The sequence below is a fragment of the Dendropsophus ebraccatus genome, chromosome 8 (assembly GCF_027789765.1).
Source record: "Dendropsophus ebraccatus isolate aDenEbr1 chromosome 8, aDenEbr1.pat, whole genome shotgun sequence".
In the NCBI taxonomy this organism is placed as follows: Eukaryota; Metazoa; Chordata; class Amphibia; order Anura; family Hylidae; genus Dendropsophus; species Dendropsophus ebraccatus.
In genome coordinates, this window is record NC_091461.1 from 91,215,950 (window position 1) to 91,239,041 (window position 23,092).

General features: G+C 46.0%; 1 protein-coding gene across 4 annotated transcripts; it reads right to left on the minus strand.

The window, feature by feature from the left end:
- Positions 1 to 7,048: 7,048 nt before the first annotated feature.
- On the minus strand, positions 7,049 to 18,177 carry LOC138799562 (zinc finger protein 154-like). Of its 4 annotated transcripts, none has more exons than XM_069980915.1 (14): positions 17,888 to 18,177; positions 14,367 to 15,470; positions 13,686 to 13,839; positions 13,416 to 13,568; positions 13,203 to 13,326; positions 12,541 to 12,629; positions 12,352 to 12,463; positions 11,845 to 11,984; positions 11,606 to 11,764; positions 11,406 to 11,529; positions 10,760 to 10,857; positions 10,074 to 10,127; positions 9,562 to 9,673; positions 7,049 to 8,661 (listed from the first exon to the last, which is right to left on the minus strand). In XM_069980915.1, the coding sequence occupies exons 2-14, from the start codon at positions 15,461 to 15,463 to the stop codon at positions 7,814 to 7,816; spliced, it is 3,264 nt and encodes a 1,087-aa protein (XP_069837016.1). In that variant the 5' UTR covers positions 15,464 to 15,470; positions 17,888 to 18,177; the 3' UTR covers positions 7,049 to 7,813. The 4 variants fall into 4 exon arrangements, with proteins under 4 accessions (XP_069837016.1, XP_069837017.1, XP_069837019.1 ...); XM_069980916.1 differs by lacking the exon at positions 17,888 to 18,177 and adding an exon at positions 17,663 to 17,746; XM_069980918.1 differs by lacking the exon at positions 14,367 to 15,470 and having other exon boundaries at positions 17,888 to 18,172.
- Positions 18,178 to 23,092: the final 4,915 nt, after the last annotated feature.

Sequence of the window (23,092 nt, forward strand, 5' to 3'; positions counted from 1 at the left end):
ACTTTTCTTTCCATCTGAGGTCACGCTTACTCATTTTAGCACTTTATATTGAGACTCATGTCTCGTAATGATATTACCATAATCTGAAGTTAGTTGGGGGAAAGATCAAAAAATACTACTTAACGGGCGCGTTAACACTACGGAATCTGAGCAGATAAGCTCCAACAGATTCCGTGCCCCTTCTATAGGCTCCATTCTATTCAGACAGATTCAGAGCAGGAGCGTGCACGGAATCCTCCCGAGCCTATCTGCGTGGATTCTGTAGTGTGACCAGGCCCTAATGAAAGAATTGTTAATTTAACACAAGTGATTTATCAGGAAATTGCATATCTGGTACCTTATTGCAGTTAGTGGGCTAAATCTGCATTAAAACTCTAGTGTGTGCAACATGGTGACATTCTGTGCATTCAGATCTCCATCACAGGTAAGTTTCCATGTGATTCCAAATCTTACTCACTTTGCTGGTACTGTAATACCCTGCAGTATTTCTGCCCATACATCTGCAATGTATTTGCCTCATGTGAACATACCCTAAAGCGTTCTATACTGTGAAAAACTCATCAAAAAGACGACTTGTTACGGTGAATCTAGTCGGAGCACTGAGTGTAACAGACATGTTGGACCAAAACTTTTAGACTTTTATGTTGAAACAGCTCTAGTGTGTGCCCCAAGTCACCTTCAAATTTTTAAGGCACCATCTAAACTTTGCATAAATCAACTGTACAAGCAAATATAGGAAAGACTATATTTAGAGATGAGCAAATTTACAGTATAAACGAAGCAAAGGGCTATGTTAAAGGGAACCTGTCAGCCGTGATAAAAGTCGCCCAACCCCTCACTGGAGCCCGGCATACGTCAACCTCCCTAGAAGTCCCGCTCTAGGACTGCTCCAGTCATTTTCTATGGACGTCGGACTCCTCTCTACTGCTTTGCATAACGCATGGGCTCAGCTTCAGGGCGTGATTTCTTTGCCCAGGGACCGGGACTTCTAAGAAGTGTTACATGTAGAGATGAGCGAACCGGGTTCGGGTTCAAGTCCATCCGAACCCGAACTTTGGCATTTGAATAGCGGTGGCTGCTGAACTTGAATAAAGCTCTAAGGTTGTCTGGAAAACATGGATACAGCCAGTGACTATATCCATGTTTTCTACATAGCCTTAGGGCTTTATCCAACATCAGCAGCCACCGCTAATCAAATGCCGAAAGTTCGGGTTCGGATGGACTCGAGCATGCTCCAGGTTCGCTCATCTCTAGTGACATGTGCCGGGCCCACCGGGGGGTCGGGCGGGCTCCGCCATGGCATCCCAGCTGACAGGTCTTCGTAAAGCTTGGCTGTCAGCTTGCTTGTCAGGCTGCTGCACTTCAACTCAGCTCCAGGTGCCTGGAAAAGCTGGATGCAGCCATGGGAACTTCTCCCAGGACTGCATCAAGGCATTAGGAGTCGAGTTCAAGTGCAGCAGCCAGACAGGCTGACAGCCAAGCTGTCTAATTATAAAAGAGGAAAATGCCTCTTTCTCTACATAACAGGTTCCCTTCATCCCTCCAAAACTTAGTTACCAAAATGTCTAATCATTTGTCTTTAGCCAAGTCTGCTTGTTGAGGAATGAGGTTACAACATGCACATGGTCAATGGAGGAGTAAGCTGCAGAGAGAAACACATGGAAGCTGCTAAAAAAGTGTTAACCAGTGTTTAGAATTAGAGATGATTGAACCTCGAGCATGCTCGAGTCCATCCGAACCCCAGCGTTCGGCATTTGATTAGCGGTGGCTGCTGAAGTTGGAGAAAGCCCTAAGGCTATATGGAAAACATAGATATAGTCATTGGCTGTATCCATGTTTTCCAGACAACCTTAGAGCTTTATCCAACTTCAGCAGCCACTGCCAATCAAATGCTGATTGATTAGGTTCGGATAGACTCGAGCATGCTCGAGGTTCGCTCATCTCTATTTAGAATGCTTAGTACTGCTGTATAATGTCCTCTATGCTGTTGCTGCTTTTGAGGGTCTGCTAAAGAGTGACTGGGAAGAGTTTGTGTACAGTGTATGGGAGACAAAGCAGCTGGTTATCCCCCATTGGTTCAGGAGCCTGCTAAGGGGAAACCTAGTGAAAATGGCAAATAAAATATTCACACATAACAACTTATCTTGAAAATGTGAAAAGGTTGGTGACCACAGGATAGCTCCTCAGTCACTGACAGAAGGGATGCAAACACCAGCCACTTCTGATGCTCAGCACCTACACAGTACATAGTTAACAGTCCAGTATAACTGCAGCTCAGCCTCCTGTTCAAGTAAACGGTAGCTTAACTGTAGTAACCAGGTTTGGCCTCTACACTACTTCCAGCCCTGTTCACTGAATAGTGCTGGTGCTGAACAGCTGATCGGCATGGGTGTTGTGGTCGGGATCCCTAGCGGCGCCGCAAGAAACTCCCATGTCAGTTTTCAGTGAACCTGTCAGTGTACAAAATGGAGCGTGCGGCTGGATTGTGTGCAGCAGGGAATTTGGTTACGGGCACACACAGTTGCGCCCGCATCCGGTACTGTAGCTACTGGCCGGGATGATCTTCTCTGACACTGGCCGGGTCATGGAGCAGCCGGTGTCTCACGCCATGTAACCATGGCCTAAGATCGGGTTTTGGTGAATTTGTTAAATAGGTAATTAGATCCTCTAAAGTGGCAGTTTTCCTGCTGACTGATCTAAAGTGACACTGTCACCCCCTTTTTGCATTATGACTTCTCTACACAGGTGTAAAGGGTATATTTTGCAGTTTTTATACCTTCATGGTGCTTGTTCGGGTAAAAAGTGATCTTTTATCATCTGTGGATTGTACTATTTGGGCGGGGCTTTACAGGCAAAGTGCCACTTAGCCCCGCCCCCGCTACAGGTGGCCCCCGTGACATCATCAGTGCATAGGCCCCACCCCATGATGGCCATTGGAACAGGCCAGCCAAAAGGTCTAGGCCCCACCCCCTCTAGGTCAGCCCAAACCAATGGCCACAGAATGAATGCCTCAGCCAGAGGAGCTTCCAGGGAATGGAAGCAGCAGGTGCTGCAATGAGATGTTCTGCACGGGCTTTGTGCTGTAAGAGGGGAGTATACAGAGTGGGAGGGCTGTGATGGAGAGCTGAAGGAAAGCAATGCATCATGGGAATTGTACTGATCAACTGCTCAACCCCAAACTACAGAACTAAGACCCCCAAAACAAATAACAAGTTTTGATGGTTCCAGAACTGGAGTAGGCAGGTAAGCAATTCTTTTGCAGCATATATTTTATAAGATTAAGTGTTGAACCTCTATTCTAAGGACAGAATAGAAACCTGATAATCACCTGATAATCACTAATTTACAGAAAAAAAGTTTATTTTTTTAGCAATGGACACAATTCAAATATTTTTAGAGCGTCCATGTTGTAGGTAGGAACTAGGGCTGGGCGATATTGGCCTAAATCAATATCGCGGTTTATCGCACATGTAGCCGCGGTAACGATAATTCAGCGATAATTATGACACGCCCCTTTTAGCAAACCACACCCACTTGTCATGCCAAACTGCCGATATTTTGATTAGAAAAAGTGAAAAACAACTGAACAGCAATCCATGGTTAGTCTATTATCATTATTACTATTTGTCATTATTAGGGGTCTCAGCAGAGACCTGGATGTGTATATACAGGTATACAGCCTCTACAGGATGTGTATACACAGGGGGTCATATAGGAATACATGTGTATAACTATATGGGGGGTGGATAGGTGTATATGACTATATGGGGGGATGGATTGGCGTGCATTACTATACAGGAGGTACATAGGGATAGAAGTGTATGACTATATGGGGGTGGATCGGGGTGTATTACTATACAGGAGGTACGTAGGGATGGGGATACAGAACTATACATGGGAGTACATAGGGATAGGGATGTATGACTATACAGGGGGCACATAGGGATAGGAGTGTATGACTATACAGGGGGCACATAGGGATAGGGGTGTATGACTATACAGGGGGCACATAGGGGGAGGGGCAGACAGGAGTGTATGACTATACAGGGGGCACATAGGGATAGGGGTGTATGACTATTCAGGGGGCACATAGGGATAGGGGTGTATGACTATACAGGGGGCACATAGGGGGAGGGGCAGATAGGAGTGTATGACTATACAGGGGGCACATAGGGATAGGGGTGTATGACTATACAGGGGGCAGGGCAGATAGGGGTGTATGACTATACAGGGGGGCGGACAGGGGTGTATGACTATACAGGGGGGCGGACAGGGGTGTATGACTATACAGGGGGGGGGGTAGGGGTGTATGACTATACAGGGGGGATAGGGGTGTATGACTATACGGGGGGGATAGGGGTGTATGACTATACGGGGGGGATAGGGGTGTATGACTATACGGGGGAAGAGGGGTGTATGACTATACGGGGGGGATAGGGGTGTATGACTATACGGGGGGGATAGGGGTGTATGACTACAGGGGGGATAGGGGTGTATGACTATACAGGGGGGGATAGGGGTGTATGACTATACAGGGGGGGATAGGGGTGTATGACTATACAGGGGGGATAGGGGTGTATGACTATACAGGGGGGATAGGGGTGTATGACTATACAGGGGGGATAGGGGTGTATGACTATACAGGGGGGGATAGGGGTGTATGACTATACAGGGGGGATAGGGGTGTATGACTATACAGGGGGGGATAGGGGTGTATGACTATACAGGGACGGCGGACAGGGGTGTATGACTATACGGGGGGGGCAAGATAGGGGTGTGTTACTATACAGGGGTGTATGACTATACAGGGGGGGATAGGGGTGTATGACTATACAGGGGGGATAGGGGTGTATGACTATACAGGGGGGGATAGGGGTGTATGACTATACAGGGGGGATAGGGGTGTATGACTATACAGGGGGGATAGGGGTGTATGACTATACAGGGGGGATAGGGGTGTATGACTATACAGGGGGGGATAGGGGTGTATGACTATACAGGGACGGCGGACAGGGGTGTATGACTATACGGGGGGGCAAGATAGGGGTGTGTTACTATACAGGGGTGTATGACTATACGGGGGGGACAGGGGTGTATGACTATACGGGGGGGACAGGGGTGTATGACTATACGGGGGGGGACAGGGGTGTATGACTATACGGGAGGGACAGGGGTGTATGACTATACAGGGGGGCGGACAGGGGTGTATGACTATATGGGGGGATGGATTGGCGTGCATTACTATACAGGAGGTACATAGGGATAGAAGTGTATGACTATATGGGGGTGGATCGGGGTGTATTACTATACAGGAGGTACGTAGGGATGGGGATACAGAACTATACATGGGAGTACATAGGGATAGGGATGTATGACTATACAGGGGGCACATAGGGATAGGAGTGTATGACTATACAGGGGGCACATAGGGATAGGGGTGTATGACTATACAGGGGGCACATAGGGGGAGGGGCAGACAGGAGTGTATGACTATACAGGGGGCACATAGGGATAGGGGTGTATGACTATTCAGGGGGCACATAGGGATAGGGGTGTATGACTATACAGGGGGCACATAGGGGGAGGGGCAGATAGGAGTGTATGACTATACAGGGGGCACATAGGGATAGGGGTGTATGACTATACAGGGGGCAGGGCAGATAGGGGTGTATGACTATACAGGGGGGCGGACAGGGGTGTATGACTATACAGGGGGGGGGATAGGGGTGTATGACTATACAGGGGGGATAGGGGTGTATGACTATACGGGGGGGATAGGGGTGTATGACTATACGGGGGGGATAGGGGTGTATGACTATACGGGGGGGATAGGGGTGTATGACTATACGGGGGAAGAGGGGTGTATGACTATACGGGGGGGATAAGGGTGTATGACTATACGGGGGGGGATAGGGGTGTATGACTACAGGGGGGATAGGGGTGTATGACTATACAGGGGGGGATAGGGGTGTATGACTATACAGGGGGGATAGGGGTGTATGACTATACAGGGGGGATAGGGGTGTATGACTATACAGGGGGGATAGGGGTGTATGACTATACAGGGGGGATAGGGGTGTATGACTATACAGGGGGGGATAGGGGTGTATGACTATACAGGGACGGCGGACAGGGGTGTATGACTATACGGGGGGGCAAGATAGGGGTGTGTTACTATACAGGGGTGTATGACTATACAGGGGGGGATAGGGGTGTATGACTATACAGGGGGGATAGGGGTGTATGACTATACAGGGGGGGATAGGGGTGTATGACTATACAGGGGGGATAGGGGTGTATGACTATACAGGGGGGATAGGGGTGTATGACTATACAGGGACGGCGGACAGGGGTGTATGACTATACGGGGGGGCAAGATAGGGGTGTGTTACTATACAGGGGTGTATGACTATACGGGGGGGACAGGGGTGTATGACTATACGGGGGGGACAGGGGTGTATGACTATACGGGGGGGGACAGGGGTGTATGACTATACGGGAGGGACAGGGGTGTATGACTATACAGGGGGGCGGACAGGGGTGTATGACTGTACAGGGGTGGGAGACAGGGGTGTATGACTATACATGGGGGGGGAGACAGGGGTCTATGACTGTACAGGGGGGGGGGGGAGACAGGGGTGTATGACTATACAGGGGGGGGGGGGGGAGACAGGGGTCTATGACTGTATAGGGGGGGGGGCGCGGACAGCGGTGTATGACTGTACCGGGGGGGGGGGGGGGGCGCAGACATGGGTGTATGACTGCAGTCCCCCCAGTAACAGTACAGGACTGTAACATAGGAGGAATGGATGGGCTGCAGCAGGCAGGATAGCACACACAACTATAAGTTATCCTGCCTGCTGCAGCACATTATTCCTCCTATGTTGCACTCCTGTACTGTTACTGAGGGGATGAGATGACAGGTCAGCTGCTCCTAAGTGCTGCTCCTCTACCTCCAGCTCTGACATGGGGGGGGGGAACGCTCGGACAGGACTGATCCGGGAGGGGGGACCAGCACAGTCCCGTCCGAGCGCCCCCCCCCCCCACACCCGGCCGGCGAGCGCTGCACACGTTGTCCTGTGTGTGCAGGGACGCGGCCATGTCAGAGCTGGAGGAGCAGCAGCACGTGAGGGCGGCTGTCCTGTACTCCCCTCAGTGAGCAGGGACGCCGGACCGGACGGGTGGTGGGCGCATGGACGGTGCGGCAGGACGGGGCCTCGGAGAGGGCGGACAGGTGCGCGCATAGGGGGGTGGGGAGATGGTTGCTTGGACCAGACGGGGGCGGTGCGGGCGGTCACCTGGGCCCTGCTGCTCCTTCAGCTCCCGCACCGATGCCGGCGTCCCTGCACATGACGTGCAGCGCTCGTGCCGGGCCGCTTGTGTGTGTGCGCGCGTGGGGCTCTGACAGGACGGGCGCGGGGACATAAAAATACAAAAATACCGCAATTACCGTCCTGGCTAAGTTGAAGTCGGTTAACCGACGCCAGTGACGGTATCGGTATTTTTGGGGTATACCGCCCAGCCCTAGTAGGAACCTTCCTAATGTTGCTCACACGTATATTAGATTTCTTTATTTCAGTTCAGTGATGACAGGAAAAACGATGGACAGGTCAATAACCTGACCTGCAGTTGATTCATCCATCGGGTTAAGAGAACTATATGAAAAGCTTGTTTAATAAAACTGCAACAAGAAGGATTTACTAAAGGTGAAACCTCATCTCCATTAATACAGTGCATTCATCTTTCTTCAATAGGTATCAATGAACATGATAAAAGATAAATAACTTTGTGGCATTATAGTTTTAGTGACACTTTAGCGTGTGTGAAGAACCAGATGTTTCATAAAATTTGATCGGTGCGTAAAACATTTTCCACATTCTGTACATGAAAATGGTTTCTCCCCTGTGTGAATTCGCTGATGCTGAACAAGAACGGATTTCTGGGTAAACCTTTTCCCACATTCTGTACATGAAAAGGGCCTCTCTCCCGTGTGAGTTCTCTGATGTTTAACCAGGTCTGATTTCTGGGAAAAACGTTTCCGACAGTCTAAACATAAAAATGGCTTCTCGCCTGTGTGGAATCTCTGATGCTTTGCTAGATCAGATTTCTGCGAAAAGCATTTTCCACATTCCGGACAGGAAAAAGGCTTCTCACCTGTGTGAAATCTGTGATGTACAACAAGGTCCGAATTCTTACTGAAACATTTCCCACATTCAGCACATGAACATGACTTCTCTAGTGTGTGAATTTTCTGATGATTTTCAAGATAAAGTTTAAGTGTAAACGACTTCCCACAATCTGAACATGTAAATGGTTTCTCCTCTGTATGAGCTTTTTGATGTTTAACAAGATAGGATTCCTTGGTAAAAGATATCTCACATTCTGAACATGAAAAGGGTCTTTCCACTGTGTGAGTTTTTTGATGTTTAAAAAGATCAGAGTTTTGAAAAAAGCATTTCCCACATTCCAGACATGGAAACGGCTTCTCCTCTCTATGGGTGCTCTGATGTCCCTCGAGGTCTTGACTATGTATAAAACACTCCCCACATTCTGAACATATATACGGCTTCTCCTCCAAGTGAGTTTTTTGATGTTCAACAAGATACAGTTCATCAGCAAACATCTTGTTGCAGTCGTCACATGAATATTTCATTTCATGTTCTAGAAGCAAAAAAAAAAAAAAAAATTACATTTGGCAACAAGGAAAAATCATAACTGTAATAATATAATATGTAAGGTAGGGCTGGGTGATTTATCAAATTATTTTGATTAGTTCTCCCTAAAGGTGGCTCACGACTTAATTTTTTTGAAAATCACACATTCGTTAAAAAATAAATAAAAAATCCCAAGCTCTGTTCTGTACATGGCGCCTGCCTGCCCCACTCATTCTGCACACACCAGCATCTGCTTGAAAAAAACCCCGCTCCCCGCCGCCGACAGGCTACTCAGGGACCATTGCTCCAGGCCACCGCCACACAGCCTCTGGTGCTACCCGCTACACCTGCATCCATCGCCGTGACCTTCAAACAGCCGCCGCGGGAGATACACCTGCCAGCCTCCTGGGTGTCTAAGGGATGCCTATCCAATGAGGGCTGCCTGCTATACCAGCACCAGCAGCTAGGCAACGTACTGATTGGCTGGGCGGGAGAGCAGGAAGCCGGGACCCTGTGCAGCAAGCCGGATTGAAGACAGGTGATGTATGTGCAGGCAGCATGGGTGACTTACATACTGAAAGATCCGCTGCAAGTATGTATTCACATGGGAAATGACAGGACCTTGGATTGCACCAGATCTCCGTGCAGAACCCACAAGATTTCCACAGCAATCCGTTGTGGGTAAAGCTGCCCTAAGAACAAAGTGAGGGGCTTCAATAGGTTCGTCCGGCAGCTTGTCAGGCTGCTGGCTTTGATGTCTGTGCCACCAGGTGTTGGGAAAGGATTGATCCAGTCCTGGGAAATTTCGCTTTGTTCTTACTGTAAATCTGCTCATCCCTAATGATGATGCCTAATTAATACTAAAGGTTCTATGTAACAATTCTCAATGCCAAGAACCCCTTGGTACCTGTGCCAGTATCTGTAGGTATGTCTTCCTCTTTACAGTGGTCTTCACCCACAACATATATTCCTTCTTCCTCTACATCTTCAACTTTAACAATAAAAAAATCATGTCCCTCCTGGTAAATAATAAAAAGTTAAATATGCAAAAATTTCTAAATATACCATTTATTCATTCCCTAAATAAAAAGGTTGGCCCATCTGCACACTATGAGCTGCAGACCTGGGGTGACAGATAATGGTCCTATAACATAAATGTTACCTATAAAGATGATGGCCTTTAGAGAAGTTATAAAATTAGGCTTTTATACTTGGCTAAAGCGTCAAGGAGACAGGACCAAGCTGCGTAAGTGCCACAGCAAGTACCTCAGCTCCACCTTTTTGAAACTTTAACCTTATTTTATAACTTTGAAGGCCACAAGCTTTATAAAAGGTAACAACCAGGTTATTGACTTGTCAGGCCATGTCTGCAGGTCCTAGAAACAGGTTGGTAATAGGTGAGACCTCTGTTTCACCTACCTGATGATCCAGGACTGGGACATCCCTCTGGTGTATTTCTCTTTTTAAAACCATCTGTAGGAGAGGCACATGGTGACCGACTGTTCTGTATAAAAGTACTTAGAAGAGAAGTCTGATGAGAATTTTTATTAAAGTATTGTATTGCCCCCAAAAGTTATACAAATCACCAATATACACTTATTACGGGAAATGCACATATAGTGCTTTTTTCCACCCCTGTCCTCAGGTTGTGTGTGACATTACAACTCAACTTCATTTACTTTAATGGAACTCAGCTGCAACACAGCACAGAACGTGAGAACAAGAGTAGGGCTGTTTGTGGAACAAAGTGTCTATGTTTTTCTAATACTACCTACCCAGAAACCCTGACATCAGTACTTGGTACCGATAACCATCTCCCGCCTCTCTTCTGCTGGGTTAGGAAGTGCGGGTGGCTTTCCGCTGCCATATTTTTATCAACAAGCTGACTGACGCATAGAGGAGTTGAATGAGAATCTGAAGAGTTAATTGGCAGCGTCGACCCGCTGGATTTTGTTACAGGATCGCTGTTTCCCCTTGTGATGGTTCCATAAAGACAGGACCTGTTCACGTCAGCTGGGTCAAGACCGATATCTAAGTTTAGCATCAATTGACTATCATCTTCCTAGAAACAGGTTGGTAATAGGTGAGACCTCTGTTTCACCTACCTGATGATCCAGTGGGACATCATAATCATCTTCTTGACAGTCCTGGGAATAAGCAGGACTGGGACATCCCTCTGGTGTATTTATCTTTTTAAAACCATCTGTAGGAGAGGCACATGGTGACTGACTGTTCTGTATAAAAGTACTTAAAAGAGAAGTCTGATGAGAATTTTTATTAAAGTATTGTATTGCCCCCCAAAAGTTATACAAATCACCAATATACACTTATTACGGGAAATGCACATATAGTGCTTTTTTCCCTGCACTTATTACTGCATCAAGGCTTCACTTCCTGGATAAAATGGTGATGTCATGACCCGACTCCCAGAGCTGTGTGGGCTGTGGCTGCTGGAGAGGATGATGGCAGAGGGATGCTCAGTGTCCCTCCAGTGCCTTGTGTCCCTCAGTGTCCCCCTGCCATCATCCTCTCCAGCAGCCACAGCCCGCACAGCACTGGGAGTCGGGACGTGACATCACCGTTTTATCCAGGAAGTGAAGCCTTGACGCAGTAGTAAGTGCAGGGAAAAAGCACTTTATGTGCAATTCCTGTAATAAATGTATACTGGGGATTTGTATAACTTTTGGGGGGCAATACAATACAAAAATTTTCACCGGACTTCTCCTTTAATATCAAAGAATCTCTACTCACCCATTAAAGTAAGGGGTTGATGAGTCTCCATCATGACATCCTTGTAAAGATCCTTGTGTCCTTCTAAGTACTCCCACTCCTCCATGGAGAAATGGACAGTACCTTCTTGACACCTTATAGGAACCTGACACACACAATGATACAGTCATCATCCAGGCATCTCCCATGTTGTTACTGAGCAGCACTGTACCATTGCTCACCTCTCCAGTTAGGAGATATAAAATTCTGTTGGCAAATCTGAGGATCTTCTGCTTGACGCTCTCATGTACCAGTGTGTGCGGGTTCAGGCTCCCACTCCATCCTCCTGACATACCAGAGGTCAGACACTCACCAGATGTCTTCTTCTCTACTGTGTAATCCTGTGTATGGAGAAAGACACTGATAAACATCACTATATACGTTTTAATAATACCTCACCTATACAGTCATGTCTTCTCACCTCTCCGGTCAGCAAGTAGATAATCTTTAAGGTGAGATTCAGTATTCTCTTGGTCATCTCATCCCTGCCGTTCTCTGATGGGTCAGACTTTTGGATCAGGTTAAGAAGAGTGTTTAACTGAGAAGATGTTGAACTTGAACCTGAATGGTTAAAAAATAGAGATACTAAAAAGTGCTCAGGGACATGATCGTATGTGAACACCTCTCACAGAGACTGCTGTCAGTTCAGTATACATAATCACCTATGTATTTTATCTTACTCTGCCCTCCAGAAAGTCATGTAGCTTCTCCCTATATCACACTGCACATCAGATCACGGTCATGTCTTAACTTTTGTAACCATGCACCGATGTGACCCAGATGAAGAGGCGCTTCAAATGTAGGGCAAGAAGATAAGCTATTGGCAGGAACATTGCATATATAAAAGTGGAGCATATGAACTTTCTATGAATAAGGGGTGATGGACCAAGGACAAGTTGGGATTCTGCATTATATGGCTGTTACTCACCCGAGTAGAAAGCAACAGGAATTTCCTCTTCCTTGCGCTGCTGTTCTCCCAACATATACACAGTTTCTTCATCCTCCGTGTTTTCAACTTTAACAACAATGAAATCTTCACCCTGATTCATAAGCACAAACAATAATAAACATATAGATGATGTAGTATATGTTCTAGTTGACATTTAGTGACATCTACCTCATGATCCTTTGTGGCAATTTGATTTTCCTCTGAGCAATCCTGAAGCCTGGGCAATATTGTGGATGTATTTCTTTCTTTTGATCCATCTGTAAGAAACACATGGTGACTTAAAGGGGTATTCCACTCAAACATAACTTTTCTTATGTTGCTGCCCATGGTGAGACTAACAATACATTCCATGGTGGTTATCTATTCAGCCTCCTTCTCCCAGTTGTCAGCTGTTGCTTTCTGCTGAAGACACAAAAAACTTAGTGTGAGCTTTTCTCTCTCCCCTCTCCCTTCTAATGTAAACAAGTCCCTGGACGGCTTTTTCTGCAACTTTGTAGTTTCTTTTTAATGCTGGGAGGGTTAATCTCAGATCATGTGGCTGATGAACTCACTGATTAATCCACCAGTCATCACAGAGATGCTACAAAGTTGCAGATGGGAACTTGTTTACATCAGTTTTCTCAGAAAAGAGGGGGAGACTGAGAGAAAAGCTCATACACAGTTTTTTTTGTCTAGACTGAATAGAGAATAATTATTATGGAAGGAATTGTTAGTCTCACTATTAGCAGCAACATATGAAAAGATTTGTTTTTACGTTTGATTGGAATACCCCTTTAATGTATTTTATGTTACAATCAGTTGTGGCCATCAGAATAAAAGTCTAATCTTACCCAACGATGTAAAAATCTGATGAGTCCCCATCATGACATCCTTGTACAGGACTTTATGTCTTCCTAAATATTCCCACTCCTCCATGGAGAGACAGACTGCGACATCCTGATACCTTAAAGACACCTAATGCATGCAACGATACAGTCATCATACTGACACATGATTCCTCTGGTATTACAGTGGAATGTCCCAGCATTCCCAGCAGCGCTCACCTCTCCAGTCAGCAGCTCAATGATTCTGTAGGTAAGTTCCATGATATTCAGTTCATTTAGTGGAGGCTCCGAGATGCCATATCCCTCCGACAGATGAGGGCAACTTCTGGGCGTTAAATACTCCCCAGATGACTTATTCATAACTGTAAAATCCTATTGACAAAAAGAGAATCCTATAAATATCATTATGTACAGTTCTTCCGCTATCTAGTCAATCTTGTTTAAAGAGTTGCAACATTGTCACATGACATAATTCCCAGAATTCCTTACCTGCCCACTCAGCAGGAAGATGACCTCCAGGGTGAGGTTTAACATCTTCTCTGCCATCTTGTTCCTTGTATGCATCTTCAGTCGGCCATTCAAGGAAAAGACCTTTGAACTGTGAAGTAGTCTATGTGGAGAATTCATCAGGGAAGATTCTGTACTGCAGGAAGATGGAAGAGAAAAGAATTTCTATTTTTTTTATCTATTTATAGTGATTTGCATCCACTGACATATCATATTCATTACTGAAGTGTTCTTTGTCAGTGATCAGGATGTAAAGAACTACAAGTAATGTCAGCGGATGTATGACCATGCCAACAAAGAAAAGATAAGTGGAACTGACCCGTTAATTCTCAGCCTTAGGGTGCGTTCACACCTACAGGATCCGCAGCAGATCTGCAGCAGATTTGATGCTGTGTTCAGTTATTTAAATGAAATCTGCTGCAGATCCGCAGCAGAAAATCAGCTGCGGATCCGGTAAGTGTGAACGTACCCTTAAAAGGGTTCTGAAAAACATAGCTGTTTTATTTCAAAATCAGCGCCACCCCTGTCCTCAGGTTGTGTGTGTCATTACAACTCAACTTCATTCAGTTTAATGGAACTCTGCTGCAACACCGCACACAACCTGAGAACAAGAGTAGGGCTGTTTGTGGAACAAAGTGGCTATGTTTTTCTAAAACTACCTACCTAGAAACCCTGACATCAGTACTTGGTACCGATAACCATCTCCCGCCTCTCTTCTGCTGGGTTAGGAAGTGCGGGTGGCTTTCCAATGCCATATTTTTATCAACAAGCCGACTGACCCATAGAGGAGATGAATAAGGACCTGAAGAGTTATTTGGCAGCGTAGACTCGCTGAATTTTGTTACAGGATCGCTCTTTCCCCTTGTGATGGTTCCATAAAGACAGGACCTGTTCACGTCAGCTGGGTCAAGACCGATATCTAAGTTTAGTATCAATTGACTATCATCTTCCACTTCCTCTATGTCATCCTCCACCACATCCTCGCCATAGTTTTCCATAACATCCTCCTCCTCTACATCATCTTCATCCTCCTCCTCTTCCACTGGAATATACACAGGATCGGCAGGTGGACTTGAGCATTTCCTGGTATTGTTTCCAGAAGTTGTAAAGCACTGCAGAGGCGGCAGCGGCACCACACTACACTGGATCCCAAAGCTGCGTTGTGACGGCTGCCGACACACTTGTATTTTTTTGCTGCTTCTGCGGATGAGATGATAGGTTTGTATATTTTTATGCCTTTGATCTGGAAAATATTCTGTATTGGTTCCAACGCTCTGCGTAAAAGAAGTTCCTTCTCGAGAGACAGACGAGTAGGAATGTTCAGACAAAAAGTTATTCCCACCTGTAGAAAAAAATGGGCTTTCAGGCATTAACATCAGCCTCTGGGCAAATGCCAAGTCCTCTTCATTAAAGACATCGGTGTTCAGGTGGGTAAAAGGATTTCTCTTCTTCTTCCTTCTCCGATTATGTGAAGATGGTAATACTTTTGGAAAAATGGAGGGAAAGGAGGATTTTTTAAGAAGTCTTGAACTTCCCCTCACCTCATAATCTTTTGACGTAAAGTGTTTGGAGCAAATCCTGTAAGATCCTTTCGTAGAATGGGATATCTTCTCGGCGAGCTGGTCTATGTCACCAAGCTCCTGGTGCAGGTGGAGAAGCCAATTCTTAATCAGCTCAAATTCATGAGGAAAAGAATGGAGGATGACGTCATCATCTTTCTTCCAGTGATACCAACAACCATGGACAAAGCAGGCAGGCATCCCTCACCTGCCGGAAGAAAGAGCATCCATTTATATGGCATCTATCTTACATGACTCTATCAGATGAATGGGAACTTGCATTCCCAATTTCCGCTCTCCAATGAGTGACATCACTGTAGAGTAGCAGGTGAATATTTATGAGGAGGGGGCAGGCTGCCGGATCATATTGGTGTACTGAGGGATAGAGACGTACCCCCAGTGCACTAAACCACCTAATTTACATATTAATAGAACAGAGGATTTAAACGGAGAGGATGAGGGTAAGAAAGTCTGCATTCCGAATCTATGGGGAACATAACAGCAGGGTAGGGTCTTTTGTACACCTTCAATAACTATTCCTCTCATGCTATCCATATTCATACACACTCGGGATATTAACCAAGCATGCATGGATTCACAATGGGGAGTTATAAGTAACCCACTGCCAGACACCCCTGATTATCTGGTGGGTTTGGCAAACGCTGTTCTTATACACACGGTGCAAACAGAAAGACAGTGTCACATTATTTACAATGCACCAAACCGACAACAGGGATGGTAACACTCAGCTGTCAAGGAGGAATGTCACAAAACCGTTCTAAGAAATAAAACAAATTGGGGGAGATTTATCAAACTGGTGTAAAAGTATAACTGGCTCAGTTGCCCCTAGCAACCAATCAGATTCCACTTTTCATTTCTCACAGATTCTTTAAAAAAATGAAAGGTGGAATCTGATTGGTTGCTAGGGGCAACTAAGACAATTCTATTTTACACCAGTTTGATAAATCTCCCCCAATTTACCTGTCTCTTATCTAATGGGTGCACAGTCACCATTCAGGTCAGCCCACACCTGATTCTCAATCCAGCAAAAAAACAAAGCTTGGAGACCGCATCCATTCAATGAATAAAGATTATTTTATTTTGCACTGCATTTCAAAAAATGACGTTTCTGCTCTAACAACCCTACGTATGTAGGTACATATGTATATGTATCTAGGTATGCATGCATATGTTTGTGTATATGTAAGAAGGTGTGCATGTATATGTATGTGTGTGTATGTATGTAGGTATATATTTTATATGTATGTATGCAGGCATATATGTGTGTGTATGAATACGTCTGTATATAAGTACGTGTGTGTGTGTGTATGAATGTATGTATACGTCTGTATATAAGTATGTGTGTGTATGTAGGTATATATGTATGTAGGTATACGTGTGTGTGTGTGTGTATGGAGGTATACATGTATGTAGGTATACGTGTGTGTGTGTGTGTGTGGGTATATATGTATGTAGGTATACGTGTGTGTGTGTGTGTGTAGGTATATATGTATGTAGGTATACGTGTGTGTGTGTGTGTGTAGGTATATATGTATGTAGGTATACGTGTGTGTGTGTGTAGGTATATATGTATGTAGGTATACGTGTGTGTGTGTGTGTAGGTATATATGTATGTAGGTATACGTGTGTGTGTGTGTAGGTATATATGTATGTAGGTATACGTGTGTGTGTGGGTATATATGTATGTAGGTATACGTGTGTGTGTGTGTGTGTGTGTGTGTAGGTATATATGTATGTAGGTATACGTGTGTGTGTGTGTAGGTATATATGTATGTAGGTATACGTGTGTGTGTGTGTAGGTATATATGTATGTAGGTATACGTGTGTGTGTGTGTAGGTATATATGTATGTAGGTATACGTGTGTGTGTGGGTATATATGTATGTAGGTATACGTGTGTGTGTGTGTGTGTGTGTGTGTAGGTATATATGTATGTAGGTATACGTGTGTGTGTGTGTAGGTATATATGTATGTAGGTATACGTGTGTGTGTGTGTGTAGGTATATATGTATGTAGGTATACGTGTGTGTGTGTGTGTGTGTGGGTATATATGTATGTAGGTATACGTGTGTGTGTGTGTGTAGGTATATATGTATGTAGGTATACGTGTGTGTGTGTGTGTGTGTGTAGGTATATATGTATGTATGTTTGACAAGCACAGCAGATCCCCTGTCACCTCCTAATCCAGGAGCATATCTGTCCCCAGCTACCTGTAGATGTATGACAGGCAGATATGGTGACAATCCATCTATATAAGGTTGTACCCTCCTTATGGACTATGTGATGCTGTTGAGGTGTAATAAGCCCAGAGATGCAGAACACCGATGCCTGCTGCACCTATACTCACTGGTGACCATACACAACTTACTCTCACCACTACCTGATAGGTGAGCTGCGGGCCTGACCAGCATCACAATAGAGGAACAGCCGGGAGGCACAGGACTGCATCCTCATATACATACATCTATATAGACATCTATATAGACAGGACTTATCAGTACATTATATATATATGCGCGGGTATGTACAGACGTATTAAGATATAACGGCATCACGTGACATAGTATGAATACACGTCCTACTATATTCCCGGCTACTAACTTACCTATACCTGCCGGACACTACAGGTTAAAGGACCTGTGATGACGTAAAGGTCATGTGATCTGTGGTGGAAGTGGCCTAGAGCTACACTGTTCCCGCTATGACTATGTCAATAGATGCGGCTTGGTCACGTGACTTATGCTCCGTTTACTATTTCGGTGATACGCGGCGTACACAGAGCGCAAACAATATAGTTATTCCTTAGTAACCCGTGTATAGTCTGGGCTACGTGACAGAGGTGACATGGGGCGGAAGAGTCCTCTATATACGCGCCGGGGGCCGATGGATATAGCAACCGGAGGACCGCGACCTGACTGCTACGGAAGCCGATCTGAGACAAAAGCACTGATAGGAATAATACACTGCTATACAGATATGTACTGTAGTGTATTATAGCAGCGAGCCTATTATGGTTTTGTTTTTTTTGGCAAAATGAAATAAATATATATATATTTATATTTTTTTTTTCCAAAAACATATATATAATGTATCTTTGGTACATCTGTACTTTACTATGTCCGTAACTACTAGGGCAATATTAATATAATAAACCATTTTAAAAAGTACAGTATAATAAATAAGTACCTGGTGTTGGCGCACGTTGTGCAATCACTCCTGACATTATACCTCCCAACTGTACCTCTTTTGGAGGGACAGTCCCTACTTTTGACCCACGTTCCTCTGTTGTTTTTTTGTTTTTTTTAATGCACTGAACCTTGAAGCACTGCAATAGGGTGGGTTTACACTGAGGAATTCTCGCGGATAAATTCAGATTTCCGTCGCCTGTACGTGCGCACGGACGCGCGTCTTTTCGACGGCTCCATAGACACCATTCTATGAGCCGGCTGATTCCGCTATCCGCGGAAAGAACTGACGTGTCAATTCTTTCGGCGGAATATTGAAAAAAAAGGGAACAGGGATTATTAGAACCTTTATTATGATTTTTTTTTTAATTTTAACTTTTTTAACACTTTTTAATTCCCCTCTACCCCGCAGCATACCTCCCTGTGCACAACAACTCCCAGTATACCTTCTTATGCACTACAACTCCCAGCATACCTTCTTGTGGTGATTTGTAGTGCACAAGCGGGTATGCTGGGAGTTGTGGTGCATAAGAAGGTATGCTGGGAGTTGCAGTACACAAGGAGGTATGCTGGCAGTTGTAGTACACAAAGAGGTATGCTGGGATGTTGTGTCGGGAGGCTGCTGCTGCACAACTGCAACTCCCAGCATACCTCCTTGTGCACTACAACCCTCAGCATACCTCCTTGTGCACTACAAATCCCCAGAATTCCTCCTTGTGTGCAACTCCCCACAAGAAGGTGTGCTGGGAGTTGTAGTACACAAGAAGGTATGCTGGGAGTTGCAGTTGTGCAGCAGCAACCTCCTGACACAACTTCCAGCAGCACAACTTCTTGTGCACTACAACTCCCAGCATACCTCATTGTGCACAAAGAGGTATGCTGGGGGTTGTAGTGCACAATGAGGTATGATGGGGGTTGTAGTGCACAAGGAGGTATGCTGCTGGGAGTTGTGCATTATTAGCCTCTTAACACAACAACTCCCAGCAGCATACCTCCTTATGCACTGCAACTCCCAGCATACCTGCTTGTGCACTGCAACTCCCCACAAGAAGGTATGCTGGGAGTTGTAGTGGACACAGAGGTATGCTGGGAGTTGTTGTGTCAGGAGGCTGCTAATGCACCACAACTCCCAGCAGCATACCTCCTTGTGCACTACAACCCCCAGCATACCTTTGTGCCCAAGTAGGTATGCTGAGAGTTGTAGTGCACAAGAAGGTGTGCTGCTGGGAGTTGTGGTGCATTAGCAGCCTCCTGACACAACAACTCCTAGCATACCTCCTTGTGCACAACAACTCCCCACAAGAAGGTATGCTGGGAGTTGCTGTGCCACTGTACCGGAGGACCCCGAGGGAAGGGGGGGGCAGGATTGTGGACACCGGAGGGTGCGAGGGACCGCATTGCATCGGCAGGTCCTGGGGGTGGTGCAACGCGGGGGACCCGGCTGCAGCAGTCATTAACAGGGGGGGCGCTCCATATGCAGCAGACTCCCACTGCATATGGGGCGGCTCAGGAGGGGTTAAATGCCGCTGTCAGGTGTGACAGCGGCATCTACCCTGTAAAATAGCCGGCACTAGCGATCGCTATGTGTCGGCTATTTAAATTTGGCGCTGCCGGGAGCGGAGAGCGCGCGGGCGGAGGAGGGGACACCAGGGGGCAGGGGGCGGCACACAGAGAACATGGCCGGCGCTTAGATAGCCGCCGGCCGTGTTCTCTGCACCATACTTTATGTTAAGCTGCGTTATTAGGCAGTTTAACATAAAGTATCGATACCAGGAAATCCTGGTACCGAACCTTTTTTCTGCCCGAAATATTGATAAATAGTGCCTCATAAAGTAGCCATTCCCCCCCATAATGCCCCATATAGTAGCCTGTCCACCCCCCATAGTGCCCCATACAGTAGCCTGTCCCCCTATAGTAGCCTATCTCCCCCATAGTGTCCCACATAGTAGCCAGTGCCTTATATAGTAGCCTGCCCCCCCTTTTAATACCCCATATAGTAGCCTGTCCCTCCATGGCGCCCCATATAGCAGCCCGTCCCTCCCCTTAATGTCCCCACCCACCAGAAAAACAGTAATCCACCTGTGCTGGCTCCCCAGCAACTCCTCTCTCGGCAGCACACGTTCTGCCTGTGCCGGAATAAGAGAAAAGAGCTGCTGGGGAGCGTGACAGGTACCCCCCCCCCCCCCCGGACCTGAGAATTAGATGCACCGCGGCCGAGCTGCTAATTGGAGCCTGAGGGCCACCACCGGACTAAGGGAGCTGCCAGACACTCGGTCTGTCTGCGGCCCTTAGCCTCCAATTAGCAGCGCTGCCCAAGGGAAAAGACGGCACTGGGTGAGTGCGGGAGACTAGGTCCTAGAAACGGCCGTGGTTCGGGTTAGTATGAACCCAAACCTTGACCTGGTTCGCTGATCCGCAGCAGATTTTACAGTGCAGATTTAATGCTATGTTCATTCATTCAGTCAAATCTGCCGCGGATCAGCAGCAGAAAATCAGCTGTGTTACGATACGTGTGAAGCTACCCTTAAGGAAGAAATAGGCGATGTTCACACATAGTAATTTTTTAAACCAAAATCAGGAACGGGTTGAAAACACAAAAATCTTTCCATTAGGATTTTTCTCTGTTGGTTCCACTCCTGCTTTTGAATAGAAACACTGACCAAAATACTGTACGGGTGGCTAGCTACCTAAAGGAATAAATTGATTAGGATCCTACTGTGACAGATGTGCACCCCCTATCTAATATTAGCTTATAAGAAAGAACTGGGACCCCCACGCCACTCTTGATGCATTAAAGCAGTATCCAATCACAGCAAGTATCCCCCCCCCCCACACACACACACCCCACCACCACGACCAGGTACACTTCTCACAGGTTTTTAAAAAACTCTATATGTCATCACAGAAGAGAACAGCGTTGTTCTCCTTACCTGTCAGGTCCTGGGGCCTGTCTGTGAGGCACCTGAAACCTGCAAATTTTCTGAGATAACTGGCTTTCCCATCCATGAAAATCATGTGGGCCTGTCTTACAACTTTTCACTACCCTACTTGTTGAACATAAATTCATGACTGGGTACAGTAGAACAACATTTGTTCAGTTTTTTATTTATACCGATTATACATTAAATATAAGGTGACGCATAAAACAGTATTCACCATCTCCAATATGTTAGACAGAGGAAAACATTTACATTGGGCCACATCTATGAATTCAGTCATAACCACTAATCCCATAGCAGCTGACATTTATATACAGCAGCTTTATACATGGAAGTTGTGTTCTGATCTGTTTATTTAGACAGTCTTCACAAACAGCCCACATCTTTATAGGAATACATAATTACAGAGCCGCTAGAACCATCTTATATGGGATGTGCCTTTACAGAAATAGAACAATGCAGAGAGATCAAAGCAGACACCTTGGGAGTGGCATTGGAATACTTTGTCACTCTAACAGGGCTCTGCTGGTTGCACTTCTCTACGTTAAGCAGGTTTATCAGTGACTTGTGCGTGCAGCGTGCAAGAGTTCCAGCTACCTGTCCATCCTTAAAGGGGTATTCCCTTAAAAGGGGCGCATAAAAAGCCTATATACTTCCCATGCTCTTGCTGTTCTCCCAGTGAACAGCACTTCTTCCTGTGTTTGTGGTCAGCTTGTGCGCTGCCCCTCAGCCAATCACCAGTTGAGGTGGAGAACCTTTGCAGCCACTGATTGGCTACATGGGCAATGCACATACTGGCCCCAAACACAGCAAGTTGGCTGCCTGTGGGAGAACAATGCTGGGAGGTAAGTATATAGCTTTTATCCCCCACCCCTCCCAGGCTAAGCTAAGAATTTTTCTTTTTTATTAAGTTGGAATACCACTTTAAAATAAACCCAGCATGGTGGTCAGCTGAACGCTGCAAGTACAGTTACTGTCATCCCTGCCAATCAGCGGCTATCACCAATGTACATGATCACTATTCAAAGGAATAGCTATGCATGTAATGCATGGATGCATCAGGGCTGCCAGCGAGTAGGAAGCTCTTACAGAGTGGGGCTATGTTCAAACTACGTAAAAAACACGGCCGTATTCCATAACAATGGCCGTAATTGTGCAATGGCCGTTAATTCACAAATAATGGCCGTTGTTTGCGCAATTATGGTCGTTGTTATGAAATACGGCCGTGTTTATTACGTGGTGTGAACCCGGCCTGGCTCTGAATAAAGGTACATAAAGGGAGTTCTACTGAAAAAAACACACAAGCTGTTGACCATATGCGGCCTAAATGCAGCGGCCAATCAGTGCACAAGTTTCACAGTAAGGCCATGTACGACACATGACACATTGTATGACATCGGCGGTGTGACCCGGCGACACACGGCTTCACCTGGCGGTGTCACAGAACGGCCGGTGTCAGTGAAGATCATCCCAGCCGTTACTGCAGTACCGTCAGGATGATCTTAGTTTCTATTGAATTGGAATGTCGGAGCTGCACTCTCCATTGTCTGACCTGTCAGGGAGGTGTGGCCTTTAGTCAATGAATAGCTGCCGCACACAACTGACATGTCAGTTTCTTGTGCAGTTTCTAGCTAGTGTATACAATGTGTATACACTCCGGCCGGGAGCACAATTTAAGTTTAGTAT